Here is a 26422-nt window from a genome sequence, read left to right as displayed (position 1 = left end):
TAACAGCATAGCATAGCAACTTAAAATAGATTAAAAGACTCTGTTTTAAAGATGTTGTTTTATTGCAGATTTAAAACTGGGCAATTATGTCATCTGGGTTATAAAAGATGGTAGTTTATTCCACTATGTGCAACCCAAGTAACTGAAGGACCTCTTCCCATTTCCTTTAACCTTTAGTACAGAGAGACCACCTTTATTACTTAATCTGGTATTATGGGAATGGACAGAATTTTGGGGAAATAAAACAGGCTATGATAAACATGGAATTCTTAAAGACACTTATGAAACCATTGAGCTGGGAAAACTGGTCTTAATGCATGTGCGTTAAGTGCCATTCCAGATCGCATGTGAAGTACACACAGGCTAACAGTGTTCGACACTAACGGGAGTCCGGTGGTCAGAGACTCCTCGAAATCAGACTCTGACTCCTTGTTTTTGTGTCACGGAAGTCCGTCGGAATTAATCCTTCAAAATTAGCTTTGAATTATAAAAAAATACCTTCATTTCACAAAATCAGAATATCTGTACAAAGAACAACTTACTTAGAAAAGTCATTGTAAACACTGTCTATAAATCTTTAAGTTGTATTTGTTTATTGTCATATTAAAATTGTAATAATTTAATATTTACCCTCTATACATACTGCAGCAAGAAGTTTTTAAAACCAAGTCATAACCGCACACTTCAACCACTGCTTGAGAACTGTACGAGTTCTTCTTAACAAGGAAGATTATTAACAGCTGGTCTATTGCTAGTGAGAAGTGTTCAATCAAAACAAAGTAATGTTGGATGTATATACACAACCAGAACAATACCATAATTTTGACTTTGCACTTGAATAAGTATTGTTATTTTATCCCATAAAAAACCCTGTCTGGTCTACAAGTTTGTTTTCAGAAGGTGAATTGTGTATACTTATAATTGTATTATAATAATGACTATACGTTTATTGTCAATTGTATAGTATATGTAATCAATAAAAAAGAAATTCCATTTACCAGTTTTAGTGAAACAACTTGGAACGCAAAGGACCGGAGTATGTTAACAAAATCGTTGAATAAAAACCCAGTTTACAGTGCTCTGATATATCTAACACATATGTACCTAGCAAGAGTCCTTATTAGTTCTCATAAGCACAACTTGCTTACAGTGCTCTTTTGTTATTACATTTTGAACATTGTCAAATACATTGTCCGCTATCAAAATGTACATTGTTTAGAAATTATATTTATTTCCATTATTTACGAAACTTTGTAAGAAGATTGGTCTAAATGACAATTGTGTAAATAACAAACCAGCATTCAAAAACTAGGTTAAAATTTCAAATTATATGAAAAGTTTCTTAACATTTCAGAAGTTACATGTTTGCCCAATCTTCATGAAAAGTGCTAAGAACGCTTTTTCGGCGTAAGCTGTATTAAGCCAGCTTTTCACCCTGACTTGACCTTTGTAAGTGTCCAATAATATTGAAATAAAATTTCCCCCGGCTAGGTACGAATGAATACACTTCATTTATTCCATTGGCTGATTTGAGTATAACCCCAGAACATTGGAAACATATCCGCGTCTTTGTAACACTGTTTTACTGCATGAAACAATTTTATCTCTAATGAAAAGGCTCAATAGATAGAACAGTTTTACAATCAATATTCAACATAAATACAGTTTGTGCGTTCACCTTTTATTTTCAGAGAATTACCAGCGCAAAAGCGTTTATTCTAAAGGCTATATTATCATATTTAGTACTTACTTGCATTGCATTTCAACCCGCGAGGTTTCGGGTCAATTCGCGGCCAGTGTGTGAAAGTCAGAGTTTAAATACAGTTCATCACCGGAGTTCGCAGAAGGGGTTGCGATCTTTTCATTGAAGGAAAAAATTGGAATCTATGCTATTTTTGTCTGATGGAGTAAATAGTTCGTTTAGTCTCTTTGTCGATATATCAATATTTTAGGCAAAGCTGTTGCCTTGGTCGTGTACAGTTGGCGTAAACAAGCCGTCGTTTCAGCAGCAGAATTGTTACCTAACTTTAATGCATTGCATTCCCATCCGCAAGGTATCAAGGTCAGTTTGCGGTCAGTTGCAGAAATCTTTTTATAAATGCCGTCTCGTAAAATTTGTGCACTTGAAGTCTGTTTTGATCAGAAAGATACTAAATAAAGATATTCGGCGATATTATTGTGGTATGTCAATCATCGATTTTTAATATGTTTTCAACATTTGCATGATAAGGACCAATTTTGATAAAATTAATTAGAAATATTTATCCATTTAGACCAGTTTATTAAGCATGAGCACAATAATTCACTATACTATAATTATGCAATTAAATAAGATTCGAGTATTGCCGGCTGACCTATATGCACTCGTTTATTTTCATGTTTCTTGTGTTTTTCTATTCTGTAAATATAGATATCTGAGTAATAATATCACATAAAGCAAAATAAGCCACAAAATCTGGCGCAACACCCCATAATTGATTTGCTTGTGATGTAGCTAAGAACTGCGCAGAAAAAAGGCATCCGCTACTTTTTATCTCATAGAGATAACTTTTGATCGTTCATAAACATCGACTACAATCAACGCCGTATATATTTTTTAAAGATATTTCTTGTTAAATTATATAGCTGTTGAGTATGAAAACGGTTCAGGTCGACTGAAACATATGAGTGCCAGTGGGCTAAGACGTTTTCCTTATGTGAGTGAAACTTTGAACAGTATAGAAGTCAAATGTTCTGTCAAATCATCATGAAACAATCAGAACAATTGTGCTCACTCATGATATTTCAACTAAATTCGAAATATATTCTATCTGTTCCAAAAAGTATTTTAGGGAGGGATTATTTAGAAGTCACTCTTGTTGATCGTTCGGTTTGTCAGAAGATTTAAAATGTTTGTTTTTTTAAATAATACCCTTGGTTGAAAATTTGCCCCTCCCTGAGAGTTAGTTGCTAAATATGTATAATGTCTTATCTGAAACCGCAAGGCCAAGAGGTTTGGTTTTTAGCATGTGTCATTTTATTGTGGTGCTCTGCCAATTTTTGTAATATCGTCCCTCGGGTAAAAAATGGACAAAAACGCCAAATGATGACAAAATGTTTTAAGAGTTACAGATTAAAAAGTTTTCTCTCAAAACTTTAGGGAAGGGATTTATTTTATTCACTTTTTTAAACATCATATACTGGTCCTGTAGCAACTTTGTTAAAATCATCCCTCTTGGGTTAAAATTGACCCAGCCCTATGGGTTGCTATTTTAATAATATGGTCAAAACTTGCAACATCCAGGGACTCAAATTATTTATATTGTTAGCTTTAAAAATATTCTTCTTTGAAACGCAAGGGTCATTTGTTTGATATTTGGTGTGTAACTTAACATAATTTTTCTCTTTTCTTCTTTTAAGTTTTTTTAAATCATGTGTTTAACAAAAAATTTCTCTTTTCTTCTTATAAGTTTTCTCAATTCATGTGTCTGGGGTCAAAACTAACAACAGCGGAATCATCTTTGAATTATGAAAAAACCAGTTTCACGATATAAGAATGTCCGCACTTTTTAACATTTGAAAAATAAGCCACTCATCATTCTGTTCAATCACATCAACAAAACAAAACAATCTGAAATTATTTATTTTGGTTCCTTGTCACAGTGCTTGAGAGTAGCAATAAGGGAAACTCTCAAACTCTGAATCAAAGCGATTTTGGTCGTTTTTTACTACAATATTTTCTCTTATAAAACTAGCTTTCACTGAACAGTCTCTTATCACTTTGAAAATCATCACAATACCCGTTATTGTTTACACAATGCATGTCTTACGGTCTCAAGGCACTGAAGATGGGAATAACTGTGAATCATTTGAGCATAAATAACCCCATGTCACTATCAATCAATAATTTCAGGGTCTTTGTGGCAGTTTGTTGGCTTTGTTATATTATGTTAAATATTATGGAGAACATGTTTAAAGCAATGGGCTGATGCACCAAATCCTCAAACTCAACAAGCAAGCATAATATAAATCCATTATAGAACGTATTTATATATTTTTTGAACTTACAATAATAAACTTAATTGTTACTGGTATTTGTTTAATAATTTTGAAATGTGAGATAACAAATTTATGGTTAAGATTTGTCATAAACCAAAAAATACGGAATAAAAAAGTGTCATATTTTTTTGACTACCTGATGTATGGTTGGACTCCAAAATTTCAAAAAAAAGGAGTCCAAAGAACTTCTTACTCAGAAGAGTTAGTGTCAAACACTGGCTAATCTGGGGCAACAATTTCTAATTTTTCTTTTGAAAACACGTTCTTTACCCGAAAAAATTAATAAATACAGAAAGTTTAGTTCCTGATTAGCCTGTGCGGACTGCACAGGCTGATCTGGGACTACACTTTTCACACATGCGTTAAGCTCAGTTTTCGCAGAACAAGGCTCCATTGTAGTGGGACGAGGACCAGGAAGTCAGTGAAGTGACCCGTGACTATGGTGATGTAGAGTGGCTACACCACAACATCATCACACAGAACAACATAGATGGAATCATTGTGCGTATTTAATTATGAATTTTTAAGTATTTCCTAACAATATTTATTATCTTTAACAGGACTTTTTTATTAAGAAATAAGATTGGCAACTGACCTGAATTGTATTCATTTTGTTTCTTATAATGTATATACTGTTATAAAACAGTTAATGTTTTTTATTCTTTCATGGTTGAGTTAAAAAAAGGTTCTAATTTATTGAAAACCATGGCTGCCAGGGGGCGTGGCCGTTTTCTTTATTTTTCTTTTTTTCGGTATATGACTATAATGAAACCTTGCAAACACTCTTTTAAGTCACATTTTTGCTGAATTTTCATTAAATTTGCTATGATTCTTTGTGTGCTAATGATTTCATGGATGAGTTTGAAAATGGTTCCAATCCATTGGAAAACATAGCCCAGAGGTACAGTAAAACCTTGTGAACACTCTTAAAGTCACATTTATTGCCTAAACATCATGAAAAATGCTCAGAACATTTGTTCTTATTATAAATCAGCCAAGTTATATCAAAAAAGGTTCTGGCGCATTGAAACATTTGTCGGGTGGGGGGACTGGAGGGGGGATGGGGCATTTTCCTTATATGGTTTTGTGAAATGCTGTTTAACACTCTTGGTTACAGAAACATCAAAAATCTAAGAATAATAAAGTTCTTACTTGTTGCATTTCAGTAACCTAGAGCCTGTTGAGATAAGAACAGAACAGATAGTTTATTAAGACTTATGGATTGTCTTTAATGCAAACAATCATGAATAATGTAATATCACATGACAGTATTCAATAATGACATTTCAAAACAAAATAAACAGGTGGCAGCAACAATTTTAAAAAGAAGAATCATAATAATTTTAAAGGCAGCAAGGATATACTATTAATTGTCATTTACATAAAAAGATGCATGTAGCAAATAAAACCAAAAAAAGTTATTCTATCCCATTGAAGGTATCTCCGCTACCAAATAGACCTGAGTTATTGTATCCCATTGAAGGTACCTCCGCTACCAAATAGACCTGAGTTATTGTATCCCATTGAAGGTACCTCCGCTACCAAATAGACCTGAGTTTTTGTATCCCATTGAAGGTACCTCCGCTACCAAATAGACCTGAGTTATTGTATCCCATTGAAGGTACCTCCGCTACCAAATAGACCTGAGTTATTGTATCCCATTGAAGGTACCTCCGCTACCAAATAGACCTGAGTTATTGTATCCCATTGAAGGTACCTCCGCTACCAAATAGACCTGAGTTATTGTATCCCATTGAAGGTACCTCCGTCCTCCGCTACCAAATAGACCTGAGTTATTGTATCCCATTGAAGGTACCTCCGCTACCAAATAGACCTGAGTTATTGTATCCCATTGAAGGTACCTCCGCTACCAAATAGACCTGAGGTGGATGCCAAATCAGCAGAATCAAAGTCTAAAAAACAGCTCGGTAGTGATTCACGGATAGTCATACCTGATGAGTTCTCAAGAGATTGCAGACAAATTGAGAAGTATGAGTTTAGAGATGATTCGGCCTCGCTCTGGGAAAACTGGGCTTAATGCATGTGCGTTAAGTGTTGTCCTAGATTAGCCTGTGCAGTTTGCATGGACTAATCAGGGACTACACTTTCTTCTGTTATGGTATATGTATTTTTGTTTAAGCGCAGTCTCTTCTTTGCGAAAATCCACTTTGGACAGAAAGTGTTGTCTCTGATTAGCCTGTGCAATCTGTTTACGCACATGCTGTAAATCCAGTGTTCTCAGAACACAGCTCATTATGTCTGAGTGACTTTACATTTATGTAAACATATTTCTGTCTCCAATGTGAAACTTGTAGTAAATTTTTTCCATACTTTTCACTTTGTCTATAACTTTGACTTTGGCTGATGTCTTTAATAGTGTATACATTTGCAAATTACATGAACGTGGACTTTTCTGAGGAAAGTCATCAATTGTGCTCTTTCAGGTATTTGCGGATGCTGCTTGCTCATGAATCATTTGGGAAGGACAAAAACTTGGAAACATTTTTGTGTGAAAAAGAGGTTTGTTCAATTTAACTTTTACGAAAGTAATTAAATACGAGATCTTTTTATTGTTGTTTTTATCTATAAAATAATACAGTTTGTCAACCAGTTCCGGATAATCAGCAGTTCCGATTAATTTGTATTTAATTTTCCATAATGCCTCAATAAAAACAAAATGATAAGTGTCTAAGGTATACATTAGGTAAAGGAATAAATTAACAAAGTTTTAGCAAGAAAGCTATTTTATGTCCCTCACCCACTATAGTGGGGGCATATTGTTTTTGACCTGTCTGTTTGTGTGTTTGTTTGCCCCAACTTTAACATTTGCCATAACTTTTGCAATATTGAAGATAGCATCTTCATATTTGGCATGCATGTGTATCTTATGGAGCTGCACATTTTCAGTGGTGAAAAGTCAAGGTCAAGGTCATCCTTTAAGGTCAAAGGTTAAATATATGAGTCAAAATTGCTCATTTAATGTACACTTTTGCAATATTGAAGAAGGCAACTTGATATTTAGCATGCATGTGTATCTCATGGAGCTGCACATTTTGAGTGTTGAAAGGTCAAGGTCATCCTTCAAGGTCAAAGGTCAAATATATGGGGACATAGTGTTTCACAAACACATCGCTTGTTTATTATGCTTACAGGGGAGATAAATGCAGCAAAAAGTTAACCGGAACCGATTGAATGAGTTATGTTTTGAAATGTGCATATGGATATAGAAGGCTTTATTATTTTCAAATAAACTTTTTGCTGGTTGAAAACCAATGCTATGACAATGTTTTCAAATACTAATTTTGTAAGTTGAATGATTTTTAATAATTTTCCGAATGGTAAACTTTATTTTGCTATTTTTGACAAAAAACTGCATATGTCGTCTGGCCTAACCTGTTATCATACAAAATAAATTTAACCCTTTATTTTTACATCTTCTCACATTGACACTAAATCCTGAAAGAAATTATTGTGGTCAAATAATTAACGTTTTTTGCCAGGTTATTCTAAACTGGTTGACTGACTGTAGTAAAGATTAAAAAATTGCATGCTTTTATAGTGCTATTGAGTTAGATCTCTGCATTCTTTTTGCTTTAATTGCCCATGTATCTTATTGATATTTAAACTGGGCAGCATAACAGAAAATCACATTCATTCCATAAATACAGGCTGCCATAAAAGCACAAGTGAAACACGGCTTCTTCAGTAGAATGTCATCAGCAGTAGAAACAGCAAGGAAGGAACATCATCGGGTTTGTTTCTGTTTTCTTTAGTGTTTAAGTTTTCATAATCGATCTGTGCTCTGGGAAAATGGGGTTTTATGCACGTGCCTAAAGTGTTTTCCCAATTAGCCTGTGCAGTCCCCACAGGCTTAGGTACAAAGCTTCCAGATTTAATGGAATCTCTGGTTTAGAGGAATTCTGTTTTCAACAAAAATCCAGTACATGTACAAGTGGAAGGTGCTGTTACATTTGAGCATGTGCAGACTTCAAAAACTAATCTTGGACTACACTTTACATACATGCAGTAAGTGTTATTGGGGGTCAATTAGTTTAGCTTAACTGGATCTGATGCCTAAGATATCTTCTGTTGAAAACATCATGTCACCCATATAAAATTATGTGATTTGGCAGTAAAAAAGGAGGTAAATGAAAATCTTGAAAATTGTATCTTCAGTATGTTAAGGATATGAAAAATCATAATGGTTGTATTGCGCATAACACATGATAAAGCATGTAATGAATAAATTGGTTACTGAATTTCAGGACATTGATGAGTTTTTCAGCAAAAAGAGAGAGTGGTCCATAAACTATTCTAAAGCAATAAAAGATACATGCTCGGTAAGATGATTGAAACTTACATGTAAGTGCACATTTTGGTAAAGTCTTATAAAAGAAATTTTAACATATATCTAGATTACATGTATGTAATGATATATTTATAGTCCATGTTCTCTTCGGTGTTTATAAATATAAGTCAAAAACATCCTTTAAATACTATTTCTGAAAATGGTTTTACAAATTTCAATGCACTGGAAAACTGGCATTAAGTAGTAAAGTCAAAAATAATTATATAACTTAAAATTCATTAACATTATTGTTTTTTCCAGGACTTCAACAAAATGGTTAATGCTCAACACAGTAAGTATGACTTTACTCAGTATAAGTAAAATCAGATGTTGGTAATTAGTGTTGCTCGCAATGTTCCATTCTTGATTATTGTGAAGTTAAAGTATTAAGCTTTTGACAAGGATGACCTACACAGTTTGACAAATTATTATTGTATGCTGCATTGAATTCATTTTTAATCAGAAATATAGGGCAATCAACAAATATACTATAATAGTGAGAGTTTCATTTGTTGTTTTTTTTAAACACTAACTGGTATGCTTTCAGGTAATTTATACTCAAATACTGCATTTCCAACCATCAAGTAGCACAATGTTTTATGTTCTTAATTTGAAAATTTTACCAATCTTATAAAGATAAAAATATTAAGGAAGAATGTTTTTGTATTAAAGTCTTTTAGCGTTGCTCTGTTGGAAAATAGGGCTTAAAGCATTTGTGTATAAAGTCACCCCAGTTCAGCCTCTGCAGTTTGCACAGGCTAATAAGGAACCGCACTTATACTTTTATGTAATTGTTTATCCAGTTTATTGTCCCTGATAAGCATGTGTGGATTGTGCAAGCTAATCTGTAAGAACACTTAACGCACATGCATTAAGCACTATTTTTCCAGAATATAAGAAAATGCAACTTAACTTTACATAATTCTTTTTTTCTAAACTTGTATTAATCTTAGTTAAACTCGAGTTACGATTGGCTGCAGTTTGTGCAAATGTATCACTGTGTGTTTGATCTGCGTCCCTAGGACTTGCAGGCAGCTACGCTTCATTTTCCTTGGCCCTGCAGCAAGGAGGCGTGAATAGGGACCTCACCACTGAGACCATCAACAAGTAAGAGACATATGTAATGTTGCATTACCTCACCTCTAAGACCATCAACAAGGAAAAGACACATGTTGTATTACCTCACCACTGAGACCACCAACAAGTAAGAGTTGCATGGCATGTTGTATTACCTCACCACTGACACCATTAACAAGTAAGAGAAACACTACATGTTGTATTAACTCAACACTTAGATCATCAACAAGTAAGAGACACACTGCATGTTGTATCTCCTCACCACAGAGACCATCAACAAGTAAGAGACGCATGGCATGTTGTATTACCTCATCACTGAGACCACCAACAAGTAAGAGAAACACTACATGTTGTATTACCTCACCACTGAGACCACCAACAAGTAAGAGACGCATGGCATGTTGTATTACCTCATCACTGAGACCATCAACAAGTAAGAGAAACACTACATGTTGTATTACCTCAACACTAAGATCATCAACAAGTTAGAGACACACTGCATGTTGTATCTCCTCACCACAGAGACCATCAACAAGTAAGAGACACACTGCATGTTGTATTACCTCACCACTGAGACCATCAACAAGTAAGAGACACACTGCATGTTGTATTACCTTACCACTGAGATCATCAACAAGTAAGAGACACACTGCATGTTGTATTACCTCACCACTGAGACCATCAACAAGTAAGAGACACAATGCATGTTGTATTACCTCAACACTGACACCACCAACAAGTAAGAGACACATTGCATGTTGTATTACCTCACCACTGAGACCATCAACAAGTAAGAGACACACTGCATGTTGTATTACCTCACCACTGAGACCATCAACAAGTAAGAGACACAATGCATGTTGTATAACCTCAACACTGACACCACCAACAAGTAAGAGAAACACTACATGTTGTATTAACTCAACACTTAGATCATCAACAAGTAAGAGACACACTTCATGTTGTATTCCCTCACCAATGAGACCATCAACAAGTAAGAGACACACTGCATGTTGTATTACCTCACCACTGAGACCATCAACAAGTAAGAGACACACTGCATGTTGTATTCCCTTACCAATGAGACCATCAACAAGTAAGAGACACAATGCATGTTGTATTACCTCAACACTGACACCACCAACAAGTAAGAGACACATGGCATGTTGTATTACCTCAACACTGACACCACCAACAAGTAAGAGACACGCTGCATGTTGTATTACCTCAACACTGGCACCACTAACAAGTAAGAGACACAATGCATGTTGTATTACCTCAACACTGACACCATCAACATGTAAGAGACACACTACATGTTGTATTACCTCACCACTGAGACCATCAACACGTAAGAGACACACTACATGTTGTATTACCTCACCACTGAGACCATCAACAAGTAAGAGACACACTGCATGTTGTATTACCTCACCACTATGACCATCAACAAGTAAGAGACACACTGCATGTTGTAAAACCTCACCACATAGACCATCAATAAGTAAGAGACACCATTTTAACTGCTGGCCAGAGTCTGACAAAACTTCAAAGGAATTTTCTTTCGGTGGTCATCTATGGACATTTCTTAAATCATTCCAGTTGATAAACTGGATCACAGGGCCCTTAAAGAAGTTTTACAAATGTTTTGTTTTCAATCTGATCTGAAACTGCATAACCCAGAGATTTAATGTTGAAAATTATATTGTAAATTGTATTCTGGTCCTCTTCAACAATTTGATGAAATTAAACCACTTGCGCCAAAACTGGCCTTGCCAGCCCTGGGGGTCACCAGTTTTACATAGACTTATAAATCATCTTGCCTGGTCTGCAAATACCATGGCTTTTCACATTTCGGGTGTAGAGTCATCTAGAGGTCCCTTACAAAGTTTGCTACATGTATATTATGCTCCTGGGATAAAAAGTTGCCTCCCATGGGGGTCAACAGTTTTATATTAACTTAAAAAGAGAAACTTTAAAATCATATTGTCTGAAGCTTAAAAGCAAAGGTTTTGTGGACTTCACAGGCTTATATGGGATGACATTTTACTCGCATGCATTAAACCCTACAAGCTTTTTGATTTTTCTAAGATATTTAGGACGTACATAGTATTTATATTTCAGATACTTGACCAGATTGTCAGATGCCACAGACAACACAAAGGTTTGTAGAGTAGTTATTTATTTTGCTGCCAAACAAAAAGATATATATCAAAAACTAAAAAAATACAGATTTAAAAATATAAAGACATACTTAAATAAGTTAATGGTTTTTATGCCCCAGTGTGGCATACAGCAGTTAAACTGTTCGTCCGTCAGTCAGTCTGTCCGTCCGTCCGAAAACTTTAACATTGGCCATAACTTTTGCAATATTGAAGATAGCAACTTCATATTTGGCATGCATGTGTATCTTATGGAGCTGCACATTTTAAGTGGTGAAGAGTCAAGGTCAAGGTCATCCTTCAAGGTCAAAAGTTGAAAAAACAAATCCAAGGGAAGTAACAAGCTTTAAAGGGAGATAATTTCTATTTATCATTCGGCAGGTTCAGATCATTTTTACAAGGGAAGTAATATTTTTTAAATGGATATAATCAAGAACAAAAATATTTAAATCAAAGCAGTAGCAGAAGGGGGCATTGTGTTTCAGACAAACACATCTATTGTTAATCAGCTTCTTTTGCAAGCGACAGATAAGTGATTAACAAGTGCATGAGAATGCGCAATTAATGCTTCTTAAGATATTTTCAATTTGTAAAAATAATATTTTGTTAAATTTTATAGACGCTATAAGTTTGTTTATTTTGATACTTTTTTCTTAAATAAAATGAAATATTCTGTATGTTTCTATCTGAATAATGAAAATATCAAAATAAAATTATGTTATACAAGGGCAAAAAGTAAAGTAAAGCCATGTTATATGCATAGATATTTGATGATAGAATCTACTGGCATTCTACTGCATTTGTCTACTGTCTGATTTTCTTTATTTTGAGTCTTGCATTGGGAAAATGCAAAGGCAAAAAGTTTTTCCATATTAGCCTGTGCAGTTTGCACCGTCTTATTATGAACATCTTTTTCTGCTCACAGGACTTATGGTATTGATTGTTTTAAGCCAGCGTCTCCATAGCATAAATCCAGTTTAGGCAGAACAAGTTTTCCCTGGCTGCACATGCAAATCTTGTACGACACTTTATGCATATGCATTAAGCCACATTTTCCTACAGCTCAGCTCTTTTGTATTTAGCATGGATTGGAGGTGCTGTGCAAGAACGATGAGCGCACCCTGGGCTTCCAGTTGGATCTCTATGTGAGATACATTGACTCAGTCAAGGTATGTGGGCGCGTTTCTTATTTAGTTCTCTTTCCATGGTAACCCATATCAGATTGAAAACGTGGTGGTCTTTAAAAGCAAATCATTATTATATTATGTATTTTTTTTTTTTAAATAAATTTTTGAATGTATACATTGTCTTGCTTAATTAAAAAGCTAGTTAGGTAAATAGCATTACATTTATTGAATGTGTCAATCTTGTTCCTGGGCTATTCTGGAAACTCAAATTGCAAGTATGCATATGACCCAAAGTTTGTTTGGTTCAAATGTTCAATAAACCTGTCCCTTATGCTTAGCTAAAGTAATTAAGATTTCTGGCAAGCAAGTAGTGTGTCACATATGTATACTACTGAGCATTGTCACTATTATTTTCGATTTTCTTCATGCACCGGTAAATACTTTTTTAAATGGGGACATGTTCTACTTGGATGGCCTCCCTTTATGTGCAGGATATGCTGTTCAGGAGGACCTGTCTCCTGGTGGAGTATGAGGACGCCAACAGGGCACTGGATAAGGCAAAGCCAGCCAAGCGCAAACAGGTACCAAGAATAACAACTAACCATTATCAAATACATTCTAATGCTTATCACGCATATTGCTGCCATCATATTAAAAAGAAAAAAACTTCTCTTATTTAAGGTGGCACACAGCAGTCACAATGTCCGTCTTTCTGAGCGAAATTTCATGTCTCAACCATGTTTTTTATGTTGATGGATTTTGAAATTACTTGTCACAATTGTCCGCCATCATAAGACAACATGTACAACATTCATCTCCCAATTGCAAAGGTAAAGGTCACACCTAGAGGTCAAATACCAAATTTTATTGATTGATTTTTTTTTAATTGCACACATTTAAACAATATAAGTTGACAGAGGTTCAACATCCATCTCCTTACTTAAATGGTCCTAGTCACACTTCAAGGACAAAGGTCACAAAAGGTCACATTCAGTGATAAAACAGCTTGTCCAGACTATAGCTTTGTTTTTCGTCATGAATTTAAAAATAGCATACCACTAGTGATTATGCATATATGTCCTTCATGTTGCATATCAGTCATGTATGAAGATGGGTCTTAATGTTTTCAGGCTGAGGAGCAGAAGGAGTCTGCCGAGGCCAAGTATGAGATGTGTTGTGACAACGCAAGGAGAGAGGTGAGATACTATAGAAGTACGAGATGTGTTGTGACAACGCAAGGAGAGAGGTGAGATACTATAGAAGTATGAGATGTGTTGTGACAACGCAAGAAGAGAGGTGAGATACTATAGAATTATGAGATTTGTTGTGACAGCGCAAGGAGATAGGTGAGATGCTATAAAAGTATGAGATGTGTTGTGACAACGCAAGGAGAGAGGTGAGATACTATAGAAGTATCAGATGTGTTGTGACAACGCAAGGAGAGAGGTGAGATACTATAGAAGTATGAGATGTGTTGTGACAACGCAAGAAGAGAGTTGAGATACTATAGAAGTATGAGATGTGTTGTGACAACGCAAGGAGAGAGGTGAGATACTATAGAAGTATGAGATGTGTTGTGACAATGCAAGGAGAGAGGTAAGATACTATAGAAGTATGAGATGTGTTGTGACAATGCAAGGACAGAGGTGAGATACTATAGAAGTATGAGATGTGTTGTGACAATACAAGGAGAGAGGTGAGATACTATAGAAGTATGAGATGTGTTATGACAATGCAAGGAGAGAGGTAAGATACTATAGAAGTATGAGATGTGTTGTGACAACGCAAGGAGAGTGGTGAGATACTATAGAAGTATGAGATGTGTTGTGACAACGCAAGGAGAGAGGTGAGATACTATAGAAGTATGAGATGTGTTGTGACAACGCAAGGAGAGAGGTGAGATACTATAGAAGTATGAGATGTGTTGTGACAACGCAAGGAGAGAGGTGAGATACTATAGAAGTATGAGATGTGTTGTGACAATGCAAGGAGAGAGGTGAGATACTATAGAAGTATGAGATGTGTTGTGACAATGCAAGGAGAGAGGTAAGATACTTTAGAAGTATGAGATGTGTTGTGACAATGCAAGGAGAGAGGTAAGATACTATAGAAGTATGAGATGTGTTGTGACATTGCAAGGAGAGAGGTGAGATACTATAGAAGTATGAGATGTGTTGTGACAACGCAAGGAGAGAGGTGAGATGCTATAAAAGTATGAGATGTGTTGTGTCAACGCAAGGAGACAGGTAAGATACTTTAGAAGTATGAGATGTGTTGTGACAACGCAAGGAAAGAGGTGAGACACTATAGAAGTATGAGATGTGTGGTGACAATGCAAGGAGAGAAGTGAGATACTATAGAAGTATGAGATGTGTTGTGACAATGCAAGGAGAGAGGTGAGATACTGTACACAAGTGCTTTACTTGCATTTGTCAGAAGTGTTGAGACACTTCAAAGATTACAAAAATTGATTCAGTATAATAATATGAGATGTTTCATAGGAAAGACAGGCTTAAAGCAAATGCAAGTAGTGTGTCATATGTCCCTGTGAAATACACACGCCCCAAAAATATTGCAAACATGATAATTCTGTTAAACATACATGGGACTCTATATGGGAAAATAGGATATAAAGCATGCATGTAGTAAAGTGTCGTCCCAGATAAGTTCTGTTCAGTCCAAACAGGTTTATCAGGGTTGACTATTTCTGCCAAGATATGATTTTAGTTTTAAAGGACTATCTTTAAGGAAAAAATTTCATAAAAGTGGTCAGTTTCATCCCTGATAAGCCAGTGCAGACTGCACATGCTTAACCCTGGGGTCCACTTGTTTACCTTACATGAATTTAACGTACCATAATCTTTTTAAAAAATCTCCTCGGAAACAACACTTTGTATGTTTGGTATTTGGCATGTAACATACCTGTTGTATTGTGGTCCTTGTTTGTTCAAATCATGACTATAGGGTCGATAATTGGTCCTGCCCCATGGGTTACTTTTTTCCCTAATGAGTTTAAAGTTAAAGCAACACCACTAAAACTGCAATGTCCAGAGATTTGGTATTTTACATGTTACATGATATGATGGTTCTCTACCAAATTAGTGCTTATCAAACACCTGGAGTCAAAATTGACCCCACTGTAAAACAATCTTTTTTCTCTTATATACATATAGTGAACACTTTAACAAATCTTCTCTAAAACCACATGGCCCAAAAGTTTGGTATTCACATGTAACATCGTATGGTGGTCCTTTACCTTGTTTTTTTCAAATCATGTCCCTTTGTTTTCAACTGGCCCCGCCATGGGTGCTACTTGTTTCACTTATATGTACAGAGTTGAAATCTTCTCCTTTCTCATTGCAAGAAACAGAGGTTTCATATTTTGCACATATCATATGGTGATCCTCTACCAAGTTTGTTAAAATCATGCCCATGATGTCAAAAATGTTACCAAACTATGGTTAAATGGTTTTAATGATATCTTTTCTTAGTTGTAAAATGGTTGCGGTCCTTTGAAAATCATGGCCACCGGGAGGATGCAGGTTTCCATATAAAGCTAAAGAGAAACATAGTGAACACTCCTTTTTGTCCTATTTTTAGTTCAATCTTCATGAAACTTGCTCGAAACATTTGTTCTCATATCTTGTCAAAGTTCAAAAATTGTTTTGGAAACATCACAATGGCTGCTCAGAACAGTTAATTTTTCTGAAGTCTCAGGTAAACAATCTATGCCCTCTTGTGAATGTTTAGATCACTTTAAATGACATGCAGTTTACATAAAATAGTTTTAATAGTACTGTGAAACCAATATTATTTTATGGACATTAACTTGTGTGGATTTGTTTGGGCACCTTCATCAAAAACTTCAAATCTCCAAACGTTTAAGCCAGTTTTCTATCAGAAATATATTAGAAGTTGTGATGTCAAACTTAAGTGGGAGCAACCAGTTTTGACATGCAAGTAAATGTGTAAGCTCCTTTTATTCGTATTTGACCTGAAAAGAGAAGTCTGCAAGACGCCTTGATGAAAAAGATATATCCTGAGATGTCAACTTACAATTACAATATGCCTTAAAGTAATATAAATTTAACACAAGTCTGCTGATTCTTGACAAAAATAATTTTGCTCTACTGTTAATAATCATTTACATGTATAGCATTTTCTTCTAAATTGAATGCATTTAATAAACGAAATACGTTAAAGGTAAAAATAGCTTTTTTGAAAGCACATATCAATTTGCATTTGTTACTTGTTATGTGCTTTACCGAGTCATGCCAAACTGTCAGAAATAGCACCAATGAGTTTATAACAATTACACAAGAAAACAAGAGCGCCACTTATTTGACTGTTTGTTGCATTACTGGTATGTTTTACATTGGCATTATACGGCTAATAGGATGTTACACAAGGCTATAGAGACCATATTATGTTGTTATACAGATATTTAGAGGATAAGAATCAAACACATAATTAGCACATTGTTGTTTAACATGTGTTAAGTTGGGATTAAATAGTTTCATACACATAGATGTATTTTTCAGTTTTTTGAAAGAAAAAGAAAAGAACATTTAAGATTAAACAAATATGCCAGATGTTATAAATACAAGAAATATAATGGCATCAAAAATAAATGAAACCAAAGTAGTTGGCACTTTGCTGATAGTTGTAGAATCGAGATACAAATGGTCCATGTTATGGGCAGCTCAGCATGACACAAATCTATTGTGTGTTTTCAGTTCAAGACCTACTTGCAGACACGCATGCTAGCGTATCAGGATGGGATGGTATCGTATGTGGAGTCGCAGATTAAAACAGCACGGGACACATACACTCTTCTCGCCAAAACTATGACACAACTCAAACAGGCAGAGGACTGACATAGAAGCCAGTTTGGCATGATGCTCCACTACGCAATACATTGTACATTTAAATATCCACAGACAGACCATTCCATTTGTGTAAATTAATGATATTGTTATATTTGTAAACTTGTTTTATGTCATTTTAAATTCAAAGTGATAAGGTAATATGCGGGTCTGGTAATGGTCTTCCAATTTGCAATCACTTGCAGTTTTCCTCCAACTGATCAGGTGATTAGGTGTTATAAGTTGTAATCTTTATTTATATCACATTATATTACTTTGTTCCAAATCAAAATTAAATTTTCTAAAGGACTTTACAAAAACAATTTGTATTACTTTATTAATTACTAGGTTATTCTACATGTATTGCACCATATTATATCAAAAGCAATAAATATGTGTAAGTTTGTTTTCTGAAATAAGCCTTGTTGTGACGACAGCTTTCTTATAATATGCCAAAATATTGACTATACACTAAAAGCAAAATTATGTTTTTACAATTATGTGTCTTTAATGGTATACAAACTGTTATAAAAATAGTGATTATTTTTATTTATGTACAATTATATGGAAAATTGATTGGAATATAATTATCAGATAAAATATAGTTATGTATGTAGCCATTACAATTCTGTTTTAAGTCAATAATTTTCTAGTAAACTATGAGACAGCAATTGCACCAGTATTACCTGTATGTACTAACAACTATAATGTACAAAAGCTGTCATTATGCTGATAGAAATAGTTCATTTTGCAGACATGTGGGTATGAATTGTGCAATACAGTGAAGCTATACTTGTTTGCTCCTCATTCAAACAGGTCACTTGTTAGAGAAAGTTTTCATATTTGTCAGAGGAAATTTTTATAGATTACCTTTTCTACACAAAAAAGTAAAACGCACATCGAAGTACTTGGCTAAAGAACTTTTAATATTTACTTATATTTTTTTAAGCTTTTTAACTTGAATTGGGCATTACAAAAACTTGTGCAATATTTACGTAGTAAATTAAAATTATGATACTAGTACTGTTTAGGTTAGGTTAGAACTTTTTTTAATGATATTCTTATTATATTATAATTGTTACTGATGTCTTATTTTATACTGTTGATTTATGAAATAAATTGTTTAGTTGTTATAGAGAAAGTAAAATAAAAACGGAAACATATTTTCTATTTTTGTAATAAGGTATCAAAAACAACAACACTTCATTATTATGCTAAATGAGGAATACTGGTAATACAACATAAATGACAACAAACAGCTGTTTACACGGGAAGAATAAGTAATACAAATTTACATGTATTGCATATAAACAAGAAAGGTTTCTTGTTCAGGGTAACTTTTAAGAGCATAACAACAACAAAATAAATACCAATTATTGTATCATGATATGCTTGCTTATTAAAGAGGGTGAGCAAAATAACCATCATTAAACTTCCCAATAAAGAAAGGTTAAAGAAGTCCCAATTCTTAGCAAAATACAACAAATTCTTACACATCCAAACATCAGGTCATAAGAAATCACATGATAATTAATGTATATAAACAATAATAATTTGGACAATTATTTCTAAAAGGTGAACATGACTGAAAATGAATCCGAATTCTCAAACACATGTACAATATTTCCTCTGGAAGACAAAATCACATTGGACCAGACAAAAGTACCCTCAAAGCATTTCCTTTGCTACTAGATGCGTTTGAAACTGTGTTAAACATAAGTTATAATTTATAAATCTACAATAGCCTAAATTCTGCTAAATTTCAGATCAGAGTTATTAATGTCGGTCGGCCATTCATATAATGACCTAAGCAATATGTGTGATGTTTTAAGTGAATGTCTGTAGAAGTTACAAAAAAAAATTCACATCACCCTTCACTACCGATAAACCACACAACTTTTATACCCTATAAGCTATGATAACTGGCCCATGGATACCCCACACTTGACAAGCCCATTCACATATCACATGGATGAAGTCCCGCCCCAGGTAGGTCACACTTCAGCCCCGCCCCATCACCTGACACAGCAAACACCCTCCCACTGCCAGCGCACACACACAACTTGTACTGGGCTCCTGCTGCTATAGGTACAGTCTGGGAGCTCTGCACTGGAAGGTCGGCACTGAGGAAGAGCCCTTCTGATTGGTTGAATATCAATGCCTGCAATAAAGTGGTCATTTAATAATGTATGCAGATAATTCATGTCTCTGTAAATTAATTATACAACATGGATAGTTCCTTATTGTGTAAGTTATTTGTGTTGACAGTGCAACTCTGAATAAATTTATATTGACTGAAGTTTCTTTAAGGTTAGATATCGCGCTAAAAATCTATTGACATTAAAATTTCCTGTGTAAACATACTCATTCACTAAAACAAACACACACACTCAATGACACTTACTTTATTGTCTCTTATTAGATCACAAGTGCAATTGAAACACAAACATCTCTTATTTATATTGTGTTCAATAATTCTTACATGGTTACATGCAAGTATAACTAAAATGATCATAGATGACAATTCAAGGTATCCATTCATTTCCTTTTTTGAAGCAACTTATGGTGAGGGTAATGAAGAACTTGAATTTTTAATTCCTTACAAAATAGGTTCAATTTCAATTTACTATAGTGGAGAATGACATTTGGTCAGTGACATTACAAGCACAAAATTAAATATAATCAAACAAAGATATGAACAAATTAAATCGACCATCTCCATTGTCACACATATTAAAAGTAAACTTAAGATGTATAATCGGGAAATTATTTACACTTACATGCGCTTGGACCTGTATTTCACTAGCAGCATTCAATCTAACATCCCCTTCTGAAGATATGTGAACACCCTCTGTGCCAACTAACTCCAAGTATTGATCAGCCTCCATGTACAGATCTGGATACTGCCTTGTGGATGTTATCTGAAGATGAGAATATGCATTACTATGTTGACATTCAATAACATACAAACACAAAGATGTTTTTGTAAAGAAACACTCCCTGTGTGTAGATCGAGCCTGGGCCTTACGATTGCAAACACAATACTTGTGTACATGTATGAACTTCTAATACTGCTACATGTAAAATATCTTTATTGAATATATCCAAAATTAAGGAGTTGCAAAAAAATTTTGCTTTGGTAACTATCAAACACAAAAAATAATAAAAGTCCACTTACTGAACCAACTTCCATCGATGGGGCATGCAGGTTAGAGACCATGTAGAGGTCAAGGTTCAAAGGCGTTGCCGTGGAGAACAGGGGTCTTCCAGACTCAGTCCAGATCTCAAACTGACCACTGGTAATTTGTGTGTGGTTACCAGCAATCTCCACTAATAATGAAACAATATTAGTTCTTTTTTTTGTTTAAAAAGTTTATGGATGCATGTTTAATTTTAAAATACAAACGTTTTGGGATATGTATTTAATGAAAATATTATAGTTTCTCCTTACAACATTAGTAAACAACACAGAATCTTCAAAAGATGGATTAATCAAAGGGAAACAAGTTTCTCCAGGATGAACTTGCAAAAGTGTTAAAGAATGTTCATACTTTACTGTTTTTGACTGTAATTGTACCTTTTGAGCCACTGTCTTGTCCAATTAAGATCTGCAATAAAATACATATATTAATACAAATTATATGTTATCAAAGATTAATTTGACTTTTTACAAAAACAACTAGATGTGTCACTAACAGAGATGCCCCCATGACACATGTTAGAATTAGACAAAGAAACCAGTCATTTGCTGCCACACAAAAATCTTTATATATTTACTCAATACACAAAATGCATGGCAGCTACAATTCCTTACTTTAAGATGATCTACAAATGAGAATTCTTCAGCTGTGAAACTTCTACATGTACAGGTCATTTACCAGTGAATGTTCTAACACAATCTAAAATGCCATTAAAAAAATTGAGTGAACACAATTTTGGGGCTTTTATATTCTTTTGTGGACAAAGGGCCATTTTTCTGCAAAATGTGTCGCTGCCAAGATTCCTTCAATTTTAAAAACATGAGAATGTGATCATACCAGCTTTTAAAAGTAGTTGAGAACATGAGCTTCTGGGTTGGACATTCAGACAAACAGAAATGATATTTAGTGGGAGTGAAAAAATGTGATTCAACACTTAAAGAACCTCATTAAGAGAACAATACTTTTTTTATAAGGGACAAAATCAGTAAATACTTGAAAAGGCTTTTGTTGGTTTACCCTCAGAATATGACAATAATATTAGGGCAAATTTACCTCTGCTTTTTCTTATGGAAATATTTTTCTTTTGGTTTTACCTCTAAGTGAAGTGATACTTGGACATGTACAGTGGAACCCCTCTAAACCGGACATCCCCGGGACCAAGAGGAAATTCCGGTTTAGAGAGGATTCTGGTTTAGAGGGGACATTGAATATTTAAACATTTTACTTTCAGAATGTCAATTACATAGTCTTATTTGGGGAAAAAACACCTTCAGCAAATTGTAATAGTTTATTTACATATAACATTCATTCATACTTCATCACATTATAACAATACATGTCACTTAATCTGTTGTTTTGAAAGCACAACATAAATCAAACAGTGCACCCTGAAAAACAAACAATGGTATATGAATGCATTTGTTAGTTTAATTTAGTTCCTTTTTACACTGAAAAACATGTCAAGAACGACCCGTTTTTTCAAACATCTACCACGCATAATAGTCTTCTCCACCTTGTAAATCATAGCCTGAATGGCTTCCTACATCAAAAACAAAACACACTAAAGAACTCTTTGTTTGCTATCAGTAATTATAATCAGTATTAACACCTCTATTGATCGATATGTACATCACAGGACAAGTATCTTTAAATTGTTTTGCGATATTTACAGTTTGCAAATTTTTCGACCACCTTTATCAATTTCACGCGTCTTTAATCTGCTATTCACAACTTGTTGACACTAGGTCTGAGGTGCGATAAACCAACCCTGAGCGGTTTAGAGAGGTACAATTACACATGGAATAACCTAATTTTGATCCAAAGAATGACCTGTATTCGGAATTGAGGGGATTCCGGTCTTGAGGAGATATTTTACGCATGGTTTTATAGTAAAAAATTTGGGACCGGACAATTTGTCCGGTTAAGAGAGGATTCCGGTATAGAGAGGATCCGGTTTAGAGGGTTTCTACTGTATCATCAACCATACCTGTTCTCCAGAGAGTACAAGGTCCCGTTCTCCGCGTGTTACAATGTCTTCCCCCAGCACCAGCTCTGTCACACTGATATCATCCAGGACACGCACAGTGCTCTCCCCTGACTGGAACTCAATCCCTGTCATACCCACATGGGTGATGGACAGGAAGTACAGCAGTGCAGCTGTCACCTGGCCATATATAAAATTATTCACTCACTGTTATATAGTCTTTTAAGTTATGGCTTTTTACGTGTTTTATTATGTTAACATGCTTTAAAACCAGTAAATAAGTACAATCTTGTATTTTATTTTATTTTTATGCCCCCGGTTGGGTGGCATAAAGCATTTGAACTGTCTGTCTGTCCGTCCATCTGAAAACTTTAACATTGGCCATAACTTTTGCAATATTGAAGATAGCAACTTGATATTTGGCATGGCTGCATGTGTATCTCATGGAGCTGCACATTGTGAGTGGTGAAAGGTCAAGGTCATCCTTCAAGGTCAAAGGTCAAAAAAACAAATCCAAGGGAAGTAACAAGTTTTAAAGGGAGATAATTTATATTTATTATTTGGCAGGTACAGGTCATTTTTACAAGGGTAGTAATATTTTTTAAAGGGATATAATGAAAAAAAAATCTAAGCGTGGCAGTAGGGGGCATTGTTTTTTTGACAAACACATCTCTTGTTTTGTCATGGATTTTCCTCAGTCCTCACCAGTATTTCAGTCACATCACAGCTGTCAGTTTATCAACTCAGACTTCACTAGGTAAGCTTGTGTACCAGTATCTATGTAATAAACTGACATATGTCAAACTTCAATCAGAGGTACGGGGAGAATGGATGTAGAAAGAATTTCATGAGCCCCACATAAGTTATGAGTCTGGGCCTATGAATTGAACCCACAATTCTCGGATTATAGTCTATCAACTAATCTTGCCAGCCCTGTTTTGTGGTTACACATTTTAACATGGGAATATGTATCATAACACAATATGATATGTTTTTATAAATATTCTTTAGATTTATTCCTTGTTCTCATCAGTCTAGACCTTCCCATCAGTCTGGGTGTTCAATAAGTCCACTTTGACATATCAAATACGTGTGTTTAAATCTTTTCACTTAAAATATGAATTAAAATTCATACAAAGGGTTGAAATTGCAATGATGGATACATAGTCTCTGAAAAAGTCAGTAAGTCATCTGACAAAGCCAAGAAAACTACACAATGTTCAGGTATGTTTCCAGAATACTGGCCATTGTTGCTGATAAATAATTTAGTTTAACCCTTTCCCACTCAGAAACAAAGTGAATATGCCTTTTGCAACCAGCATAAAACCAGAACAGCCTGCGAGTAACTCTGCTCATCAGTATCTAAGGTTTGGACAGGAAGCCTTTAAAACTTGAATTTAGTAAGAAAGGTCTCTAATTAAACAAAACTTTCTAAGGGACTACAAATGCGTAAAAATAGGTATCTACCTGGTAAAGGGTTAAGTACTTTTTGCAGTTGACTAGACAGTACATTGGAATTTTAACCAGTTATAGTTACAAGTATATCAGACCTTATGGTCAGAATGGTTTTCAGACTTTTGCCGGGACTGGATAAACATGGTTATAGTTCTTAAATCTTATTTTAGATCTTTTACAAAACAAAACCTATGACAGAACGGGAAACAACTAAATGTACAATCTCTTAATTCTAAAGTTAAAGCCTTGTTTATAAAATATCCATGACAAATAAATGTTTATTTATTAAAATAAAAAATTGCCATACCGCTGCATTTAACACAGCAACTACAAGCAATATTATGATGATTGCCCAAAGACATCGACTCTTGGCTCCTCGCAGACCCGTCTCCTCAGGAGGGTCATCATCCACCAACAGATAGCTGCCATCATTATGACCAGACAGTCCATGGGACCGGCGACGGAACACCACTTGGTCTTGATTGTCCATGTTGCTGCTTCATTTAAGAAAAGACATGCAAAGCTTTAAGGCCTTCTTTTACAGTAATCTATCCCATTTGAAATATTAACGCAATTTCTGAACAAAATAATAGTCTGTTATAAACATTTTTAACCTACTATGTCCAAAATAATAGTCTGTCATGAACATTTTTAACAAGGAATTTCTTAAATTTTAATTTAATATGATTCAATCAAAAAATAGGTAGGGAAGTCCCCTCCTGCACCCTCCCTGGTTGCCCCCTCCCCACCAGTAAAAAATTCCTGCGTACAGCCCTTGATTGTGTCATTGTGTAAAACTGTTATCCAAGCTTTAAAAACAAGTGAATTTTACACTCCAAAGTTTGTCATTTAGCTATACAACTGAAATAAATGCAAAGTTCTGGTAATTTTTCAAGGCTTAATTTTAGCATGCATGAAGATAAGGACTTAAAGCGGGTATATACGATTTTTTATATGTGTTTAATTGTAATATATTGATAAAATATGTTACAATAACACAAAATAGGCAAGAAAAATTATACATTAAAGCCGAATTTCATAAAATGCAGCAAAGACAAATTAGCGCCCCGAGCCGATAGTGACGTACATATTTTCCTACAATAACCGAAGCATTCGTCTTTGTATTAGGATCGGAGATAGTGTTCGTGTGTCGTATGAATAGATATCGTTGCAGGAATTCAAATAAACCGTTAAACTAAGTTTAGATGCACATCGTACATGTATGGTATACATGCTGGCGAATTCGGCTGTACAGCCGTTTTCAATTTCAGAATTAAATATCTGGCTTATTTCGCAATTTTCGACACATGTTCTTCTTAACTTTTATTTTAATTTATATTGAAATATATATATAATAAGTTTTTTACACAGTTTATATAAATTCATAAATATTTGACAAAATCGTATATACCCGCTTTAAAGGGACCTTTTCATATTTTGGTAAATTGACAAACGTGAAAAAATACTTTCAGATTTGCAATTTTTTGTTGTTGTTATGATATCTGCAAGAAACAGTAATACTGAACATTTACCAAGCTCTAAAATATTCATTTCATGCATCTTTTGACGATAAAAATAACGTAAAATTATAAAGCGTTGCAAATGTGAAAACATTGAATAGTTCGGAGTATTCTGTTATCGTTGTTATACTTTGTGACATGACCAGCATTGCTTATATGCTGTATAAAATATGCCACTCTCTGTATGAGCACAGATGGCTGCATGGTATAAGTGCGACTTTTACCCAAGGGTTGGTGATTCGAGCCAATGTTGAGGATAAGTTTTATTCTTTCTTTACTTGTATTCTTGTATTTTACTGGAGCAATTTAGTTCCAAGTTTACATTTATCAAGTTTAAGCATTTAATGACAAAAATCAAAACATGCCCAAATCTTTGAAAATGGTCCTTTAGTTTAAAACTTGCTCAAACTCTTCCTTTGTAAGTCATGTCAGTTTCAAGTTACTAAGCGATAATATCATAACTCATTAACTGACCAGCAAATCACTCACACACTCTTACTTTGCGCGATTATAGATTTACAACAAAGTGTTGTATTCAAATGACCTTTACATAATAAATTACTAATGTTTTATGTATCATTTAAAACCTGCATAAGTTTTCGCAGCTTCCGCAGCAGGTTGGCTTGATTAGGCTAGTTTGCTTCTG

General features: G+C 34.6%; 3 protein-coding genes across 12 annotated transcripts in view; 1 reads left to right on the top strand and 2 right to left on the bottom strand.

Annotated features, from left to right (window-relative positions):
- The window catches only part of LOC127878165 (vacuolar protein sorting-associated protein 37A-like), a 19448-nt gene extending 18739 nt beyond the window's left edge, over positions 1-709 (bottom strand). The window contains exon 1 of the mRNA XM_052424629.1: positions 631-709. Coding sequence (XP_052280589.1) covers positions 631-641 — 11 coding nt within the window. The 5' untranslated portion in view covers positions 642-709. The remainder of the gene's footprint in view (positions 1-630) is intronic.
- Positions 1-18780, top strand: part of LOC127878164 (sorting nexin-5-like) — a 20720-nt gene extending 1940 nt beyond the window's left edge. The window contains exons 3-14 of one of the 3 annotated variants that reach the window (XM_052424621.1): positions 4438-4539; positions 5897-6027; positions 6483-6558; positions 7707-7790; positions 8304-8378; positions 8648-8678; positions 9409-9493; positions 11588-11627; positions 12708-12794; positions 13244-13333; positions 13883-13948; positions 17489-18780. In XM_052424621.1, coding sequence (XP_052280581.1) covers positions 4438-4539; positions 5897-6027; positions 6483-6558; positions 7707-7790; positions 8304-8378; positions 8648-8678; positions 9409-9493; positions 11588-11627; positions 12708-12794; positions 13244-13333; positions 13883-13948; positions 17489-17629 — 1008 coding nt within the window. In that variant the 3' untranslated portion in view covers positions 17630-18780. Of the gene's footprint in view, positions 1-4437; positions 4540-5850; positions 6028-6482; positions 6559-7706; positions 7791-8303; positions 8379-8647; positions 8679-9408; positions 9494-11587; positions 11628-12707; positions 12795-13243; positions 13334-13882; positions 13999-17488 lie in introns of all 3 variants that reach the window. The other 2 variants (XM_052424623.1, XM_052424624.1) reach the window with 2 other exon arrangements.
- Positions 18276-26422, bottom strand: LOC127878166 (uncharacterized). 8 transcript variants are annotated; one of them, XM_052424632.1, is made up of 7 exons: positions 26364-26422; positions 24564-24753; positions 22805-22981; positions 21195-21225; positions 20796-20947; positions 20398-20538; positions 18276-19778 (listed from the first exon to the last, which is right to left on the bottom strand). In XM_052424632.1, the coding sequence occupies exons 2-7, from the start codon at positions 24744-24746 to the stop codon at positions 19575-19577; spliced, it is 888 nt and encodes a 295-aa protein (XP_052280592.1). In that variant the 5' UTR covers positions 24747-24753; positions 26364-26422; the 3' UTR covers positions 18276-19574. The 8 variants fall into 8 exon arrangements, with proteins under 8 accessions (XP_052280592.1, XP_052280590.1, XP_052280591.1 ...); XM_052424630.1 differs by having other exon boundaries at positions 26251-26405; XM_052424631.1 differs by having other exon boundaries at positions 26276-26405.

This window comes from Dreissena polymorpha, chromosome 4 (genome assembly GCF_020536995.1).
Source record: "Dreissena polymorpha isolate Duluth1 chromosome 4, UMN_Dpol_1.0, whole genome shotgun sequence".
Lineage (NCBI taxonomy): Eukaryota > Metazoa > Mollusca > Bivalvia > Myida > Dreissenidae > Dreissena > Dreissena polymorpha.
Note: the sequence above shows the minus strand (reverse complement) of the source record. Positions and strands in the feature narration are given on the sequence as shown.